The sequence below is a fragment of the Solanum pennellii genome, chromosome 7 (assembly GCF_001406875.1).
Source record: "Solanum pennellii chromosome 7, SPENNV200".
NCBI classification, from domain to species: Eukaryota; Viridiplantae; Streptophyta; class Magnoliopsida; order Solanales; family Solanaceae; genus Solanum; species Solanum pennellii.
In genome coordinates this window covers 75,969,558-75,989,007 of record NC_028643.1, presented here as the reverse complement: position 1 = coordinate 75,989,007, position 19,450 = coordinate 75,969,558, and the positions used below count along the sequence as shown (strand labels likewise).

The 19,450-nt window shown below is 34.6% G+C and overlaps 2 protein-coding genes across 4 annotated transcripts; one reads left to right on the top strand and one right to left on the bottom strand.

Annotated features, from left to right (window-relative positions):
- Positions 1-193: 193 nt before the first annotated feature.
- LOC107025664 (alpha,alpha-trehalose-phosphate synthase [UDP-forming] 1) lies at positions 194-13,682 on the top strand. 3 transcript variants are annotated; one of them, XM_015226427.2, is made up of 20 exons: positions 199-359; positions 475-543; positions 3,105-3,180; positions 3,827-4,255; positions 4,396-4,493; positions 4,653-5,041; positions 5,793-5,907; positions 6,094-6,195; positions 7,332-7,482; positions 8,510-8,598; positions 8,688-8,736; positions 9,740-9,840; positions 10,461-10,648; positions 11,195-11,312; positions 11,854-12,033; positions 12,112-12,234; positions 12,311-12,398; positions 12,558-12,688; positions 12,766-12,864; positions 13,120-13,682. In XM_015226427.2, exons 4-20 carry the CDS (start codon positions 3,877-3,879, stop codon positions 13,498-13,500), a joined length of 2,781 nt encoding a protein of 926 aa, XP_015081913.1. In that variant the 5' UTR covers positions 199-359; positions 475-543; positions 3,105-3,180; positions 3,827-3,876; the 3' UTR covers positions 13,501-13,682. The 3 variants fall into 3 exon arrangements, with proteins under 3 accessions (XP_015081912.1, XP_015081913.1, XP_027773989.1); XM_015226426.2 differs by lacking the exon at positions 3,105-3,180 and having other exon boundaries at positions 194-359; XM_027918188.1 differs by lacking the exons at positions 199-359; positions 475-543; positions 3,105-3,180 and having other exon boundaries at positions 3,571-4,255.
- Positions 13,683-14,071: 389 nt separating this feature from the next.
- On the bottom strand, positions 14,072-17,516 carry LOC107025665 (trifunctional UDP-glucose 4,6-dehydratase/UDP-4-keto-6-deoxy-D-glucose 3,5-epimerase/UDP-4-keto-L-rhamnose-reductase RHM1). Its single transcript, XM_015226428.2, has 3 exons — positions 17,296-17,516; positions 14,889-16,512; positions 14,072-14,806 (listed from the first exon to the last, which is right to left on the bottom strand). The coding sequence occupies exons 2-3, from the start codon at positions 16,461-16,463 to the stop codon at positions 14,357-14,359; spliced, it is 2,025 nt and encodes a 674-aa protein (XP_015081914.1). The 5' UTR covers positions 16,464-16,512; positions 17,296-17,516; the 3' UTR covers positions 14,072-14,356.
- Between the last annotated feature and the right edge of the window lie 1,934 nt (positions 17,517-19,450).

The following is a 19,450-nucleotide window of genomic DNA, read 5'->3' as shown; positions in this document are numbered from 1 at the left end:
GGGGAGGGGAGATATCCTCATCTCAGCCAGCAAAAATGCCTTTTAGCGATTCTGAGAATCTGAGTAATAGGGTAGTAGTATAATATACTCCTCTCATATGCGCGCGCACGTACACATTTCACTGAACCAAAAAAAAAAAAAAAAAAAAAACCCATATAAAGCTGCCTTTTGCTTTTAGCCTCTTCTTTAATATTCGCATTAACCCTTCTCTCTTTCTTAGCCTGAAAGCTCCCTTCCTCTTTCTCCCTCTCCTATAACACATCCGCCACTCTATTTTACTCTATAAATACTCTCTCTTTCAATTTTAACCACATTTCAAATTTCAGAATCTAATCCTTCATCGCTCCTCTTCAATTCAGGTATATATATATGTATACTTCTTCTGTAATCCATCCGATGTTTAATTTGTTGTATTCAATTTTTTCATGATTGAATAATCTGGATTTGAATTTGCGATCGCCAAATCGGTTACAGACTAGCAGAAACACTTTCCGCACGGTGTTTCAGAATCTAAACAATCATCGATCTCTGCTTTAATTTCAGGTACGTTTTTCATTTTTTTTTCTCCGTTCTGGAATCTGCCGATTGTTGATGATGTTTATCTATATGCATGAAATTTATCACGAAATCGCTGAAATTTGGTTGTTATAACCAGTTTGCTATATATATTTTCTGTTTGTACATTTTTGAATGAAGTTTTATATATATATATATATATATACTATATATAGATATAGATATCGTTGAACATGAAATAGAAAAGAATTGCTTGGTCAGATCTAGATAGTAAATTTTTGTATTTTGAGGAGAGTACAAATGGAAGTGTATCCGCAAGGTGACGTAAAAAAGGTGCACTGGTAGTCCGCCACTCCATCCTGAATGCAGGAGCTGTACTGTTGTGTTTGCCCACTCAACTTGCCAAATTTCAAAAGCATGAAAAATTGGTAAACTAAACATTTTATTAAGAAATAAAATAATATAACATAAAAAACTAGATATTTTTTAGTCTTACTTGCTTATGTGGATTGTAGAATTTTTAAAAAAAACGTTAAATTCACTCTAAGTCCTTTATTTTTATTTTTTTGGTAAAAATGTAAAGTCCTTTAATTCATTTTTTTTTTATATAAAATATATTGAAAAATTATAGTCAAAGATAGATTTGTTTCAGTATTGAAATTCGAAAAGTGACACATGAATTCAAACGGACGGAGGAGGAAACTTATAACTTATGGGTGGAAAAAATTTTCCACTAAATATTCTTTTTTGGAAAATAAGTACTTTTCTTATTTATTTCAATTTTATCTCAAAAATATTATGATAGGGATGGGATGGTCTAAGGATATAAAATATTACTTCGTTTTCTATGGAACTTCAAAATATTTTATGAAAATTATATTTCGTTATACCAACTCACCTTATATTAGAGTTTACATTAAAATCTTATATATTTTTAAATACAGTCTATATAAAAATTATTCTGTTCGTTTGAATTCAGACCTAATATTATAATTTAGAATTTCCCTTATTTCATTCATCGAATTAGTCTGTAAATGTCACATCTTTTTCTCTTGGGTTGAATCCACTATTTCACCTTCCACTTTATTTTCCACTTTACTGTTGCAAAAGAGAGAAATCAAAAAAGCTTGTGAATTTTATTTTGTTATTGCTCTTATAGTTGTTTTTTTGGAAAAGATTCGGTTAGTTATGAGTATTGATGTGAACGCTAACCTCGTGAATCATAAATATTGAACCCACATTGGTTCCATTGTTATATACACAGCTCATCATAAACACACATTTGGTAATATCACGTTTTAATTTACTTGTTCAATTTTAAAAAATTAAATCTTATAATTTTAGTTTAATGATAAACTCAAATACAATATCATTTCATACTGTCAAAGTATTTTTACTTGGTATAACAAATTATTATCGTTATCGACTCTTGTCTTTGTGTCATTTAAATTTGTTTGAAACTTTTACTAACAATTATGATTATGTTGAGAATTTTTAGAAGCCTCATACTCTGCTGGACCCACCTTGTATAGGTTGGTGAGACAACGCTATATTAATATGGGTCCCTAATGCCTTATACAAGGGAAAATAATATTATAGATTCCTTCTCAGATATTTAAAACAAAGGATTATTTTTTAATATAACAAACACAAGGCAGTAATCGGAAAGGGCATTGCAAAATTCCACAAATTGTGAAAATAATAAAAAGCTTTTCGATATATAGCAAGTAAATTAGATTTTTTTGTTATTATTTGTTTGTTCGCCTTTTTTTTATATAGTCGTGTCTAATTACTTGTTAATTTTGACAAATAAAAAAATGATAATTATTTTTTAAATATCATATCCTCAATTAATTATTTTAAAAAGGTAAAACTTTTTTAAAATCTTATCAATGATTATTTTTTTAATAGGCGTGTCAATTCAAAAGTGAACAAATAGATATTTCATAAACAAAATATCAATATCTCTTAAGGCGTTGTATTAATAAATCATGTATCTTTAAATTTCTTTTAATAAATAATTTTATAAAGATTTAATAATAGTAATAACTAATTATTCTTTAATATAATCTTTTTAATTTTTTTATTTAAGTTTTGTAAAATTTAAAATTATAAATCTTTCTTTTTACAACATATAAACATATAAATTTATGATCAAGCTTTACATTTTTATACGGCTGATTATCTACTTTGTTTATTAAAGGTTTATCCCAAAATAATAATAAAATAACAAAAATATAACATTAATCAAAATTAAAATTAATGATAATGATGGAGAATTAAAATTAGAGGTGGGCTAGATAGATGAGTAATTTTAGATTAATTCCAGGAATGTGCAGCCGCGCAGCCTTTGAGGCCTTTTTAAAAATAGGAATCTGAAAAATAAAAAATCTGTGTGTCAGCTGCATGGCTGTAAGGCTTTATGCACCTTTTAAAGCTTACACGAGGATTCGTCTGCTCTTCCACTTCCCCTCTTTAGCTATGATAATAATTCCTCTGCCACCCGGTATTATCGATTTGCTCTCACAAATTCATCATCAAATGCTACTAATTTTTAATATTTACTCATAATTATTGTTGTGATCAAGCTTTTCCGGCCGGTTATCGATGTTGAGATCAGATTAGGCCAGAATCCTTCCCCTTGTTTTCACATCGGTTTTACAGGTAATTTGACACAGTCTGGATTTGATTTGTCGTGGTTTCTGAAATGGGTTAATTAGCTGTCACAGAAATCTCTGTGCCTGTGTTCTTTTATAGCTTTCTCAATGAATTCGGGGTTTGGTTTTCTGCATGCAATGTGTTTGTACCGGTGTCTGCTTTGAATCTGATAGCTGTTCTTTTGATCTGGTGGGTCTTTATATATTCACACTAGCCTCATTGTATTTTGCTTGAACTGAAACTGGGATACCAAATGAATTTATATTAAAAATCCTGGACACAAAAAGCCAAGACTCTTGGGGGTGGTAGACCCCATTTCCCTAGAGAATTCTGTGGATCCCATTCTCCACACGTTATCTCTTTCTTAGTTTAAATCCTTGTTCTCTCTAGTACTACTGATTTTCAATAATTTTGAGTATTGGATTTATATGGGTCTAAATGGAGTGACATGGTTAGTGAAGTGGTGTAATTGTTGTAGTGGTTTATTCAACTAGGATGCTGATGTCCTATTCATTTATGTTAGCCTTGGCTGTGAAATTGCATTTTCACTGTTTGTACTTGAGGCTATTGTGGAATTGTATAAGTTTTTATATAATTCACGCGGGAGTTTCATCTTTTGTTACCTCTTATTATGAAAGATGGTTGTTTCCAGGGACATCATAACTCTATTAAATTCATCATAGGAGGTCTTGTTCTAGACAGATGCCAGGAAACAAGTATACCGGCAACCAAGCGGTTGCTAGCACTCGATTGGAGAGGCTATTGAGAGAAAGAGAGCTTAGGAAAAGTAGCAAAGTTTCTCACTTTCCAAATGAATCTACTGATAACAATAGGGGAAACGAGCTCTCTGACCATGATTTTCGCCAAGGAGAAGCTGATAATGGAGGAGTTTCATATGTCGAACAGTACCTCGAAGGAGCTGCACTAGCATATAATGAAGGATGGGAGCGGCCTGATGGAAAGCCCACCAGACAACGACTCTTGGTTGTGGCAAACAGGTTACCTGTCTCTGCAGTAAGGAGAGGCGAGGAATCCTGGTCTCTAGAGATAAGTGGTGGAGGTCTTGTTAGTGCTCTTCTTGGTAAGCTAGCGTCTTTCCAGTCATTTCTGTTTTTACATTTGATCTTATTGTTTACCTGAACACTAATTATCTATTTCGCGTCTTTCTTATTCATATTGTTGAAAAGAGTGTCTAATAGTTATGTTAATAATTTATTGAAGGTGTGAAGGAGTTTGAGGCTAGATGGATTGGTTGGGCAGGTGTGAATGTGCCAGATGAGGCTGGGCAGAGGGCACTTACTAAGGCACTGGCAGAAAAGGTTTAATACATCATTTTGCCACCATATTTCAGTTTACCACACTTCCTTGCTTTTTTGAGTTTAGCAATTTGGAGATTGTTTTACATTTTTTTTCTCTCCAAGAAGATTGCTTTACCTATATTTTGCACCTGTTTACCCTTTTGATACTGTTCTTTGTAGAGGTGTATCCCTGTATTCCTGGATGAAGAAATTGTTCATCAGTATTACAACGGTTATTGCAACAATATATTGTGGCCTCTTTTCCATTATCTTGGACTTCCGCAAGAAGACCGCCTTGCGACTACCAGAAGTTTCCAGTCTCAGTTTGCTGCTTATAAGAAAGCAAATCAAATGTTTGCTGATGTTGTGAATGAACATTACGAAGAAGGTGATGTGGTATGGTGTCATGACTACCATCTCATGTTCCTGCCAAAATGTCTCAAGGATTACAACAGCCAAATGAAAGTCGGTTGGTTTCTACACACACCCTTTCCATCCTCGGAAATACACAGGACACTGCCGTCTAGATCAGAGCTGCTCCGAGCAGTTCTTGCTGCTGACTTGGTTGGGTAAACCCCTCTGAACAACTTATTCTCCTGCATAGCATCTAACAGCTAACTTTTCATTTTAGTTTAACCTTCATAATTTTGGAGCTACTGCCTGGAAATAGTTGGTGGGACCTAGACTATGAGATCCCCGACTGTCTGTGCTGAGAGTGAAAGTTGAAGTAGTGCAATGCAAGCATCTTGAATTTTAAATTTGTGGATTCTAATTGCGGTTTTTCATTTCTAGATATAACACACTAGTGGTACCATTATAAAAAGAAATACTTACCATACTACTGGTTAGATCTCTGCCTCTCATTAAGATTACCTGGTGAGGCATGTCTTGAAAGATACGATTGGCAACCCCTACTGTGATTGTGCAAGACACTCAATCAATAAAGTATAACTTAAAAAGCTGCATGTAAAAGATATATATTTGGCCTAGTTGACTTGTAAAAGAAAAGTGCTGGCTAAGTTGACTAACTAATTGTAGCATAAAAGGGGATGTGCTGGTTTCACTGGTAACTTTGTAACTGTCTGTATATCTACTATCCAATGATTATAGTATATTCTCATCTGTGGATTTCCATGTTACTGTGTTTCGGGTTGTATCACGCTGAATGTCCACTTCATGGTATGATTTTTTGTCTCTTTACCTGTATGTAATGAAAGTCCTTTGGACTTTGACCTATATTTACATTGTTTTATGATTTAATATCATTTTTTGTTACTCAAGCTAGGAAAGCTAATTATCTTTTATGGACTTAATTTGCAGTTTTCATACCTATGACTATGCAAGGCATTTTGTTAGTGCATGTACTCGTATCCTGGGACTTGAAGGAACACCTGAAGGAGTAGAAGATCAAGGTAGACTGACCCGCGTTGCTGCGGTATGTTTAAGTTAAACTTTATACACATTCACCCTGCAGGTCTTTTTAAGAACTTCCGTAATCCTCATCTAAGCAATTTTATGTACTTAGCCTTGAGAAATATCTACTTGATTTATTTCTGAGTCATTTTAGAATATCTACTTTGATTGCTTTCTGAGCCATTTTAAATTGTTCCTGTTCGTACAGTTTCCTATTGGTATAGATTCAGAACGATTTATTCGAGCACTTGAAGTTACTCAAGTTCAGGAACACATAAAAGAACTAAAAGAGAGATTTGCTGGGAGAAAGGTATGTCTATTCCGACTCTGGATCCTCTCTCCATCTCACCAAATTTTACTTTTTTGGCATGATATCATTTTCATGAAGTAAGAAATATTTTGTTGTTTTGTCTAATTGTAAATGTTCAATTTTACATGCTGTGCATCACATTGGGGGAAAACTTGCTTTTTGAGACTTTCTTCACCAATTTCATTGTCTACTTTTAATTGTGAAACCTTGGCCTTGAATTCGGTCGACATATTTTTTCCTACCTATAGTTCCTTAGGCCAGATTTGGTCAAGACCTGGATCCATCTTGGCCAATTTTACCATCATCTGCTGAAAATTATACCTTATGAGTGATGTCGTTCAAAGCAAAGTGGGTGATACATATATAATAGTATGATATTTTCAAATCCATCTGTGACCTGTCATCACTACATTTTCATGTGCTTTAATCAAGCAAAATTTTTCCAGTTCACTACACACTAGAAAGGGTATCTTATATGCGTAATGATAAATACATGTTTCTGTTGTTTTAGATGGTATAGTTACCATTTAGAGAGTCAGATGTTTCTTACTAAAACTTCTTCTATTATCCAACAGTAGATATCTAAGTGTTGAAATTGGACATAAACAAAAGAGAGAGAAAGAGAGAGAGAGAGAGAGAGAGAGAGAGAGAGAGAAGGAAAAAGGAAGAAAAAGAGATTTGTTTGCATTTGTCAGGAGTAATTGTGTTCTGTTGTTTTGGTCTTCAAGCAGATGTGGCTTCTTGGAATTTCCATGTGGCTTTACTAGGTTTAGATGTATTTCCCCACTTTTCTGTTTATATAAAGTCATAATCGCTTCTCTCATTAGAAGGTGAAAGTTTATTTACTTCTAGTTCATGAACATTTCAGCTTTTTTGAAGACTAACTGGATTTCCTCACCTTTAGTTGCAAAATTGTCAGTCTAGTGTTCTTGCTAACCATTTCTTATGTTGTTTTATCACTTTTATGTACATCAAACTCATATCACTTTCTTCTGTTTTGCCTGTAGTAAGAAAAGAGGATGACACTTGTATCTATTGCACAATTTTATGCATTGGCCATGCATTAGAGTTATTTAATTGCATGTCCTAGAAACTTCTATACTTGCTTAGTTTTTGCTAAAGAAATTTAATCACAGGTTATGCTAGGAGTTGATCGCCTTGATATGATTAAAGGAATTCCCCAAAAGATCCTGGCATTTGAGAAGTTCCTTGAAGAAAATCCGTACTGGCGTGATAAAGTGGTTTTGCTTCAAATTGCTGTGCCAACAAGAACAGATGTTCCTGAATGTATTTTCTCGAGCAGATCCACTCTGAGTTCTTCTTTATGCCTTTAAGTTAATTTATTTTTTCCGCTTCTCCTATTATCATTACTGCCTTTAGGGAAAGTTTGTTTTCCACTATACTGGTTCAGTACGGTCATCAGATATTTTGATGGCTGAGTGGAGGTCTTTGATTCATAAGTCTATTGGTCGAAGCCTAAAATTTTTTCTAAAGGAGCATCATATATTCCTAAACCAAACTGAAAATTTGAAAATCCTGTTTAATAATCCGGACTTAAGGGCCAGGAAAAGGACATACACCACCAGCAATCCATCATGAATCTATTTAGTGCAGAATATAATGCCCCCTTACTGTTGGATATATATGCTTAGGAACCATGTGATCTTCGTGATTACTCCTAACTTGTTACCAAAGACGCAGATAGATGCACAGTAGATATAACCGACTAAATTAGATAAATCTCTCTCCTTCTCCTTCTACTATTTCTTCTCCACTTTCCATCTCTCTGTCTTAAACCTAATGTATACTTGCCATATTGGTTAAGATATTTGAAGGCATTCATTGATGTTAATCTGTATGTTAAGAGAATCCTGCCTTATCTTACCATCCACACTATAGCCTTTATGAAGTTTTGTGCTGCAACAGAAACATCGAATACAAAATATCAGTGGATCCTTTTATCAGTCAATCAATACAATTAGAAAATTGTATTAAATCATTGTTTGTTCCTCACTTGTGGGATTACACTGGGTTGTTGTCGCTGTATATAACGTTATGCTTGGCGCTCAATGATGATCTGTAGTCTATAGAACTTGTTGAGAAAACTAGTTGAGTTGGTTATCTGCTTTTTCCTTTGGTTCACTTTATAACAAAATTGATGTGTCTAATGCTAATACATTGACAAAAACCAGGTTGGACCTTAAAACTGTCGAGTTTCAATGAGATTTACTTGGTCATAAATGCAGATGCTTGTCATAATATATGTTTGCTTAAGTATGATATTTTACTTGCTTTCACCTTAATATTTTTGCAGACCAAAAACTTACCAGTCAAGTTCATGAGATTGTTGGACGCATCAATGGTCGGTTTGGAACTTTGACTGCAGTGCCTATTCATCATCTGGTTAGTTTTTTTTTTGTCATATTCATTGTGCTTGAATGCAGGACCATTCTCTTGACTGAAATATGGATAATATGGGTTTTTCAATGCAGGACCGTTCTCTTGACTTTCATGCATTATGTGCACTGTATGCTGTAACTGGTAATTCCTTTCATCTTGCACTTAATTCTGCGATTCTTGAATAGTTCTGTTAGAAGCTTCCATACACCATTCGTGCTCCCCCCCCCCCTCCTCTTCAGTTGTTTCCGCACACTAGGTGATTCTTCCCATCTATCCTAGCCTTGGTGGGCTAAAGCTGAGGGGGATTAGTTGAGGTGGGCTAAAGCTGACCCAGACACCACAGTCATAAAAAAGATAGTGTTGTTTCTGCTCATCTATGTTCAGTCTTGCTATTTTCTTCTTCAGTTCTTTTGAAGGCACTAGTACATGCTTATCCTCTCACCTATGATCTCACCTGGTATGAGTCCTATTGGAATTTGACATAAACAATGAGAAGAGGTTATCAATGTATGTTTATAAATGGATGTCCTCCTAAATATCATAGTTCTCGAGAAAGCTTATATCTCTGCATAGTTTTTCTTAAGGTTGTTTCCCCTTCAGGTATGCTAATTACTCACCAAAGCTTAAGAATCTTGTAGTTTCACTACTCTTCTGGACATAACAAATTAGTTTGGCAATGGAATAGATTGATTGAGGCCTCTGTATGTTCTCAAATAAATCTGCATCATTTGGACTTTCTAGAAAAAGGATATAAGCTTGTAAATCTGGAATTGGTTCATAACTTTATTCGCTAGAGAATGCATAAGTTGTGCTCCAGGATCTGAATGAGGGATGATTGGATAAGTATGTTTTTGACACATTCTGAAAACATATACATGCCAAAGTCCATATTTTCCTTATTGCTATCTTGAAGAAAACGAAAGGTTTTACTAATGCTACTTTTTCTATCATATTTGTTATATTCCTATTTGTTCAGGATTATAGAATGGTGAAATAATAATATTGACATGATGATAATTTAAATATATATATATATATATATTAATTAATAATTCAGTTGTTTTTCCTCATTAGCTAAATTCTTTTGGTAGTTGCATGTCAGTTCCTATTGTATTTGATAAATTGGCAATGTTTTGTTCATCAGATGTAGCGTTGGTTACCTCTTTAAGAGATGGCATGAACCTCGTCAGCTATGAATTTGTAGCCTGCCAAGAGTTGAAAAAAGGGGTCCTTATTCTCAGCGAAGTAATAATCATATATCTTATTACAATGCTATTCCTCTCATGTCATAATTACTATTGTTTTTTCTTTAAAATTATTTTATGTTTTTCGGCATTGTGAAGCAATAAAATGAAAAATAAAATTAGACATAACCTTACATGGATGTTTTCGTGTTTATTTGCTAATTGATTTTGACAAAGCTAACCGTTTATGAAAAAAAAACAAGATTATAGTTTCCAATAAAAATATTTGACACAATCCTTTTTCCAAATGAAAAGAAAAGTATTTTCCAATAAAAAGATTTTGACAAAGCTAACCATACCTTCATTCTTCTTCTTCTTCTTCTTTTTTTCCCCTCTGTTTATGACATTTTTATATACCATTATAAATTTAATTTTTTTACAACAATTGTTTTTATTTGTTCATGAAAATAAATAGTGAATTAATTCTTAAAATGATAACTTTATAGCTTTGCATTTAAAAAAGCGAATTTCGAAAAATTATGCATGAATTTTGTTACTAAAAATCTTATGATATTTTATCAAGTTTTTGTGTTAGGTCACTGATTGTTTTCTGCCTCCTCTGTTTATAGTTTGCTGGTGCTGCACAAGTCACTGATTGTATTGTGCCTCCTCTGTTTATAGTTTGCTGGTGCTGCACAATCGTTAGGTGCTGGAGCAATTCTGGTGAATCCATGGAATATAACAGAGGTTGCTGCGTCGATTGGGCAAGCTTTAAATATGTCAGCTGAAGAAAGAGAAAAACGCCACAGGCATAACTTTCTGCATGTGACTACGCATACTGCTCAAGAATGGGCTGAGACTTTTGTGAGGTAAGAAGACATTAAGAGCGTAAAGCTAACACAGAATTCACATTATCACTTCCACTTATGAGAGAGCCTCTTGAATTATTCTTAAGACTCCTGTAAAAACACTTGGTGGCGGCGAATGAGTAATAATAGTATAATGCCATGCAATGTGATCCCGCTGTTTTACTTTGGCCCCAGCTTATTATTCAGGATTTATATATTTGTATTATGGGAGTCACTAAAATTCATCTACAGCCAGCCTGTTTATAGCTAGGGATCTTATGTCAGAATGTACAAACTCTCATTGAGGGTACGCCTACCTTGAGAATGATTAGAGGCATCATCTTATATAGTTTGCATATCTACCTTAGTCATTTCTGTGTTTAGTCGTACTGCTTCTCTTGATATTAAACAACACTCTTTTTATCAACTGTGTTAATCACTCATCAGCACAGATACTATAAGCATAATTCAACAATTGTCATGTTAACTGAGATTATACTTGAAGCTTTTAAAGGGGCTTCATTTTGATAGACTATCTTAGTTAGTAACTATTCCTCTTCTTTGCAGTGAACTAAATGATACTGTTATTGAAGCTCAACAGAGGATAAGAAAAGTTCCGCCCCGGCTTAACATCAGTGATGCAATTGAGCGCTATTCTTTTTCCAATAATCGACTACTAATATTGGTATCACTCGCTCCTTTTTAAAAAATATTTGCCTGAAACTCTTACTTATACAGAAGCTTACAGTTGACATCTGTACTTCCTTATTGACTCTGACATTGATGATAAATTTTGAGCGTTGAAGAGTTCATATATTGCAGAAAGTCTATCTATATGGCTTTAGATGATGAATCACGTTTGTGGAAAAATCCTATGCAAATTTGAATAGCATTCCAACTGTGTTTGAATTTGACATGTGCGCTTGAGTCCAAGTTGGTGCTGCTTTTGTTTGCATATTTGAGCGAAGGGATCTAGGACGCTATCATGATTAGGGGCCTTGATGATCTGGGTAGACATTTGTGTTAAGGGGTTATACGTATGGTGAAGAGTGGATGCAGCCTCCCCTCCCCCATTGCCTTTCTGAGGGAACTTAAGCTCTAAGCCAAATTTTGAGCGATATTATATTCTTTTCGAATTCAATTTTCTTTTCTTTGATCAGTATATGCAGCAACTAGCTAAGTTAATGACAATTTCTTGATTTCATCATGGTGGTCCTCAAAAACAGGGTTTCAATTCTACACTGACAGAATCGGTGGATACCCCTGGAAGAAGAGGTGGAGATCAAATCAAAGAAATGGAACTGAAATTGCATCCTGAGTTGAAAGAATCATTGCTCGCGATTTGTAACGACCCAAAGACAACAGTCGTTGTCCTCAGTGGAAGTGATAGAAACGTCTTAGATGATGTATTGCCTTACAACTAGCAATATTTCAATTCCCTCAACTGTAGCCACGTTCCCCATGTGAAATTTGTACTTTTGCAGAACTTCAGCGAGTACAACATGTGGTTAGCAGCAGAAAATGGAATGTTTTTACGATCTACAAACGGTGTATGGATGACAACTATGCCAGAACACCTAAACATGGACTGGGTTGATAGTGTTAAGGTATGATCATGTGTAGCTATGTTCTGGTAGTGCATCTTTCATCTCTAACTTCTCTTATTCTCTTGACAATATTCAGCACGTCTTCGAGTACTTCACTGAAAGGACACCGAGATCTCACTTTGAACAACGTGAAACTTCACTTGTTTGGAATTACAAGTATGCAGGTGATCTTACTTTCATCATCCATTTTCGAGATTTTTCAGTCATGCATTTCTTGTTGTAGCTATTCAAAGTTTAGTCTTGCCTTCAATTCTCTCTTTCCTTTTTTCCTTTTTCTTTAAACATTTCTTCCTTTTGGTGGGGGTTCTTCCATGTCCTTCTAGATGTTGAATTTGGAAGATTGCAAGCTAGAGACATGCTTCAGCATCTCTGGACAGGTCCAATATCAAATGCATCTGTTGATGTTGTACAAGGACTCCGCTCCGTTGAGGTTCGAGCAGTTGGTGTTACAAAGGTGACAACGTTGTTTCTTATGTAACAATTCGTTTTCCCTATCTTCGTACACTCATGTGTATATACACACACATGCAGGGAGCAGCAATAGATCGTATACTGGGGGAGATCGTACACAGTAAAGCCATTGCAACACCAATTGATTACGTTTTATGCATAGGGCATTTTCTGGGGAAGGTAAATTCTTTGAAGCCTTCAAAATGTCGTCACTTCAAATTAGTATTGCTATTGCTGTGAGCTTTGACCTTTATAATTCAGAGTAACCCCTGTCTGTTTAACTAGTTCCAGATTTTGATAAAGTAATCCGACTTCATCTTTCAAAAATTAAGTCGGATAGGTTGATCATTTGCATCTGTATCTTGAATTTTGATGCTGTTGTAAGCACTGCCCATTATATTGCTACACTTACGTCTGTTGCCTTTGTAAATATAGGATGAGGATGTATATACATTTTTTGAGCCAGAGCTTCCTTCTGACTGCATCGGTATGCCAAGAAGTAAGGTCAGTGATGCACCAAAGGTGCCCGGGGAAAGGCGATCAGTTCCAAAACTCCCTTCTAGTCGAACTAGCTCAAAGTCATCTCAGAATAGGAACAGACCAGTTTCAAACTCGGAGAAGAAGACTTCCAATGGACGACGGCCCTCACCTGAAAATGTGTCATGGAATGTGCTGGATCTGAAGAAGGAGAATTACTTCTCTTGTGCAGTTGGAAGGACTCGTACCAACGCTCGGTATCTGCTCAGTACGCCAGACGACGTTGTTGCTTTTCTAAGGGAACTAGCTGAAGCACCTATTTCAAATGGGACATCATGAAAAAGAAGGATAGATGATGCTGGTTGCATCAAGTGATGAATGATCAGTACCAAGTTCTTGGTTGAGGGAGATTTGTATGGGATGATATTGAATAAACGTTTTATACCTTTACTTTGGATATAGATGTTTGCATTCAAAAGTTTACAAAGTAGAGAAAATAACCTTCATGCTAGCCGTGCCAATTATTTTGTCTAGTCTTTTAATTTGGCACGAAATTTAAGAAACTTTGAATTATGTAGTCGGAAAGAGAAAGTGAGACAAACAAATTGAAGCGGGACAGAACCAAGCAACTCAAATCACAAGCTATATTTGGAGTCACTATCAGATACCCCAGAAGGCCGAATCCAAACTCTTGGGATTACACGGGGTAGGGGTATGTTGTTGTATTATACGTTTACAAAACTAAATAAAAACAATTCAAACTAAATATGCCCTTACATTGTTTACTGCTGGAGCTCAACAGAAATGTTTCTATACATGTCATCTGCCTAAAGAATACTGGCAAAACACACAGCTACTTCCCAATCAATATGACAATATGTGAAAGAAAACTAACACAACACAACACAAATGGAGCAAGAAACAAATCATAATTTCATATATATTAAGATCCAACAAATCGACCCGAGCTGATAAAAGATGCATGGTAACTCCTACACAAACCACCTTATAGCACATTAAACTCATAGATAAACTGACAACATAGACCAAGTGTAGGAATTCTAGACACCAGTAAGAACCTAAATATTTTAAAATGATGGCTAGTAATGATGAATAATGACTAAACTAGAGTAGAAAGTCAAGTAGCATATTGATCCAAACCAGAGAGTCTGCTCTGCACATCCTGATGGGCTTCTTATGCAGAAGTTTTTCTATTTGGTTCAAACACATTTTTGATCAATGATTCTTTGATAGACAACAACTCAGGGAACTCCTTTTTCAACTTGGACGCGTCCATTTCATTGTTACTGCGAGGTGCAACAATTACCTTAGCCTGCTCTTCCAGTGTGAAGTTGGACCATTTAAATTCTGGGTTTATGTATTTCTTGTACATCTCCAAGATCTCGTTATGGCTCACAACACCAGGGTTTGTGAAATTCCATATGCCTGTGAGATTACGTTTTGCCATCTCGATTGAAATTGGAAGAAGCTCATCCAAAATCGTCATGCTGTTGGGAATGTTGACCACTTTATTGTAGCGGCTAATCTTGGTGATGAAGTTACGGGGGTTGTTGAGGTCTGAAGAAATTGGCATCCTGACTCTAAGGGTGCAAACATTGGGGTACTCTTTCAACAACTCTTCAACCTGGTGGAAGCAACAAACAAAAATGATTAGTATTTGTAAAAGATTTGGGCACATGCAACGGAGAATCTTAAGGAGTACCTACCATGGCCTTGGTCTTTGAATAGAAAGAACCGGTGAAATTGGGCGTGTCTTCCTCTTTGAATCCAATGCCAGAACCTTCGGGGTGTGCAGCATCGTATTCGAATATGCAACCGGTTGCAAAATTCATCATCAGTAAACCATTCTCTTTACAAACATCTGCCAAGTTTAGAGTTCCAGCAACATTTGTACGGATTGTTTCAGTCTTATGACTCTCACACCAATCAACATTGGGCCTACCAGTGACACCAGCAGCATTGAATACATGTGTGGGCTTCACAGCATGAATGTCTGACAAAAGTTGTGAGCGATCCTCCAGACGTCCCTTTCCATACTCATAAGGAATTCCCTGTTTCTCACAAAGTTTGCTTAGGAGACCACCAATCCACCCAGTTCTACCATAAATCAAAAACTTATGAGGTGATTTACTAGGGGAGTTGCTGATCTTGGAAGCTGGAACTACCATTCCGTTAGGTTTCGTGTTTCCTGAGATCTCAGATGATCCAGAATCACCTTTTTCAGCTCCATCCGAATTTCTCTCTACCCCACCAGGCATCATCAGCATTCTAGGATGGGGAAGCAATGCCCCTGAGACATCTCCCCACCAATCAGGATTGTTGACATACCACTCCATGGTTTTTTTCAGACCCTCTTCCCAGGTGGTCTTCTCTGACCAACCGAGGTTCTTCAACTTCTGATCATCTAAGAAATACCTCTGGTCATTGAAGGGCCTGTTTTCCACAAACTGAATGCTTGTGTCTGGATCCTTGTTAAAAAGATTGGATATATCTTTGGCAACATCAATCACTCGCCTCTCTTTCTTAGTCCCGATGTTATAAACATGACCAACATCACCTCGGTGAAGAACAACTTCGAAAGCCTCAGCAACGTCCTCACAATAGAGATAACTTCTAACATTTGAACCATCTCCGTGAATCGGAAGAGGCTTCCCATTCAAAGCTAGAAGTATGAACTTTGGGATTAGCTTCTCAGGAAATTGATTGGGACCATACACATTGTTCCCTCTAGTGGTGATAACAGGCAATCCATATGATCTTGCATATGCCATAACAAGCATTTCAGCTCCAGCTTTCGTGGCTGAATATGGGTTTGTGGGGAGAAGTTGCGAGGCTTCATGATTTCCTACAACAGCATCTTCATCAGTCTCTCCGTAAACCTCATCAGTGCTAACATGTATAAACCTTCTGATCTGACCAGTAACTTTGCATGCCTCTAATAGCACGTGTGTGCCATAAATGTTGTTCTTGGTGAACTCAAAGCTATTACCAAAGGAGTTGTCGACATGGGTCTGAGCAGCAAAGTGCATTATAGTGTCAATGTTCTCGGTGATGAGAAGGTAGTTGACAAGATCAGCACTGCCAATATCTCCCTTAACAAACTTGAAATTAGGGGAAGATCGAGATGGGGAAAGATTTTTCAGGTTTGAGCAATAATCAAGCTTGTCAAGAACCACAATATTGTACTCAGGGTAACTCCGAACAAGGCGGTTGGCAACATGAGATGCAATAAACCCTGCGGCCCCAGTAATGAGTATATTCTTTGGTGTATAGTTAGACATTTTGATGTCGAATTTCAAATATATTCAGAGCTTAACAGCAACTTAAACCCTGAAATTATAAAAAAAATAACTTGATCTAATCAACAACTGTCAAAAAAAGCTTAAGAAAAGCACAAAGGCAAAAAAGAAAAACTATATTGCTCGGATTCTTAGAAAATGTCAACAGGTGTGTTGGATTTTCCAAAGTAGTGTATTATTGGACAATCCGACACAAATGCAGCAACATTTTTAGAGAGTACGAGCAACATACATAAAAATGAGTTCTTTATTTAGATTAATAATCAAAACAACATCGTAACACTAAAGATCAACTAAACCACTTCATGAAAACATGCGCCAACAAAAACATCAACCAAAGACAAACTCCATGCACATCAAAGAATTGACAACACTAATGGTAGTGATTATGCATGAACAAATACATAATTTCCCCAGATCAGAGATGAAATAAGCTATAGAAATATCACATAAACCAGCAAAAAATATCAAACAAAACAATTATGCAACAAATAACAAACTAATCAAGTAGACAATATGATCTCATTATTCCCAAAAAAAAACACAAAAAAAAAATGATTTTTTTAATCAACACAGAAATCATCAGATCCAAAATGATTCTCTAAAATACCCAACATTATCATTATCAGTTATAGATCTGGATTACAAGCTCCAATGCCAACACAATGAATCAATACATATGAGCATTTCAAACACAGATCTAGCTAAAATCATGAATTTTTAAAAAAAAATAAAAAATACCCATATCATGAATCGTAAACCAGAACTAAAATATCATATAAGCAAAACAAAATTAACATTAAAATTCGCTTACCGTTTTTGATTTTTTTTTTTTTGTTTGTTTCAGAACCCAATATGTAAAAATATGGAGACAGATTTTTGAGTTTCTCACAGAGAGTGAGAAACGTAAAAGATTTTTAGAGAGAGAAAGCGTGTATTGATGAGAGTAAGTATCTTGTTGTTTGTGTATTTATACACGCAAAAACCCTCTCCCATGCAAAAAATCAAATCATCATCTCCATATTTTTTACCAGAAAATAATTAAATGGAAACAGAGTGATTTGAGAGTTCTATAGCGAGGACGGTGACAGGGGAAGATGGAAAGTACTATATTGCCCTTGGAACGGTGGGTAAATTACACACGCGGATTTTGTGTGTGTCATAAATTGTGGGAACGGTGGTTGGTAAAACCGTTAAGTTATTTGTGTTTTAATTAAGGTAATTGCACTTTTAATCCCTTAATTATTGGAGTGTTTTAGTTTTTGACCTTTTTTTATATTCGAGTGTTTGAAAACATCCCTGAATTTGACGCAAATTATTAATTTCATCCTCAAACTATTGACAACTTTAGAGACACCACTCTACTTGACTAACTAAACTTAGATGTACACCCCGATTTGCCACAAGACATAGCAAGTAGTCTAGACTCTTGTATATGACATGTAAAACTTTAATAAATGCATTGAAAACATCTCTAAACTTGACGAAAATTTAGGAGTGTATTTCACTAATGTTGTAAGATTGGAGTGTATTTAAGTTCAGTTAGTCAAGTGGAGGGGTATTTTTAAAGTTGTCAATAGTTTAGGGATGAAACTAATAATTCACATCTAGTTCAGGGGTATTTTCAATTCGATTTAAGTATTTATCTTGTTAATGACCAATGGATGCTTAAGCGGTGTAAATATGAATTAGTCACGTTTTAATACGATATTAGTCGTTGGATGAAAATAAATCATGTTTGACTGTAGATTTTCAAGTTGAAATTTGATAAATTGAGCTTTTGTGAGTTTGATTTTTTGAATTTAAACATTTCGAGCGAAAGTGAAGTTCTTGTAAAAACTGATCAACTTGAAGTTAGGAAATTTTTTGAAGACGTATTTTTAAAATACATGGTCAAATGTTGTTTTGAATTAATTTTTTTTTTTTGGGTAGCATTAGACTAAAATAACGTGATTTTATGTTATTCTCAAAAAAGGAGTAAATGACAAATTAAACATACTTTATTAAGATAGAAAAAAACTTTTGAAATTAAATAAAAGATTTTAAAAGATTAAGTTGTGTATTAAATGCATATTGAAAAGAAAACATAATAGCAGTTTAATTTAGGTAGAAGAGTAATTATATTAAATAGTTTCAAGATTTAGCGTTAAATAGTTTATCAAACTTGTAATTAGATTTACTCAAAATTACATATACCAATTAATTAAAAATATATACGTTTTAGTTATAAAAAAACACAAAGATTAAAGTTGAATTTTATTCATATTTAATAAGACCAAAAGTGCAAAATTTCTCAATATAAAATAATAGTGAGAATAAAAATGGAAATTATTTATTGGGATTTAGGAGACAATGGAACGTGAGTAAAAAAGATATACATGTGATTGCATAAATATATAGTTAATTGTGGCATTTTTTGATTGGTTTATACCTTATATATTAATGTTTTAGTTAATATAGTAATTATATAATGACTGTCATAATCAAATTCTTTGCTGGGAATTTTAATATTCCACAATTGTACAGACATATATTAGCTGTTTTCTTTTTTTTGTCATGCTGTGTACCATTAATTTAAGTGTGAAATGAATTTAATTAAATTATTTTTTGACTGGCAATAGAAGAGGTAGTCAACTAGCAAGGAAAAACAATATTCATAGGTAAATTTATGTATCTCCGTCTTATATTAGTTACGCATCTTACTAAAAATATTAATTATTTCATAATATTTGAAAATATTGATTATTTCATAATGCTATCATTTACTAAAGTAAATATATAGTTAATTTTAGTCTCAAATAATTGCACTGAAATATATAATTACTTTCAGTTTCACATTTACCTCATTTGTTATTACTTGATTATAGGCGTGTTATTCAAAATTTAGAATATAAATCATGAATTCAATTAAATTTAATAACTTTTATCTCAATCTTATATTCGTCTTAAAAAATCTATAAATATATATA

Coding starts and splice junctions, on each gene's coding strand:
- LOC107025664 (XM_015226426.2), top strand. CDS start 3,877: ATGCCAGGAAACAAGTATACCGGCAACCAAGCGGTTGCTAGCACTCGA. Junction 4,494..4,652: donor CTAAGGCACTGGCAGAAAAG/GTTTAATACATC, acceptor TGTTCTTTGTAG/AGGTGTATCCCTGTATTCCT. Junction 12,865..13,119: donor TAGGGCATTTTCTGGGGAAG/GTAAATTCTTTG, acceptor TTGTAAATATAG/GATGAGGATGTATATACATT.
- LOC107025665 (XM_015226428.2), bottom strand. CDS start 16,463: ATGTCTAACTATACACCAAAGAATATACTCATTACTGGGGCCGCAGGG. Junction 14,807..14,888: donor ATTCAAAGACCAAGGCCATG/GTAGGTACTCCT, acceptor TGCTTCCACCAG/GTTGAAGAGTTGTTGAAAGA.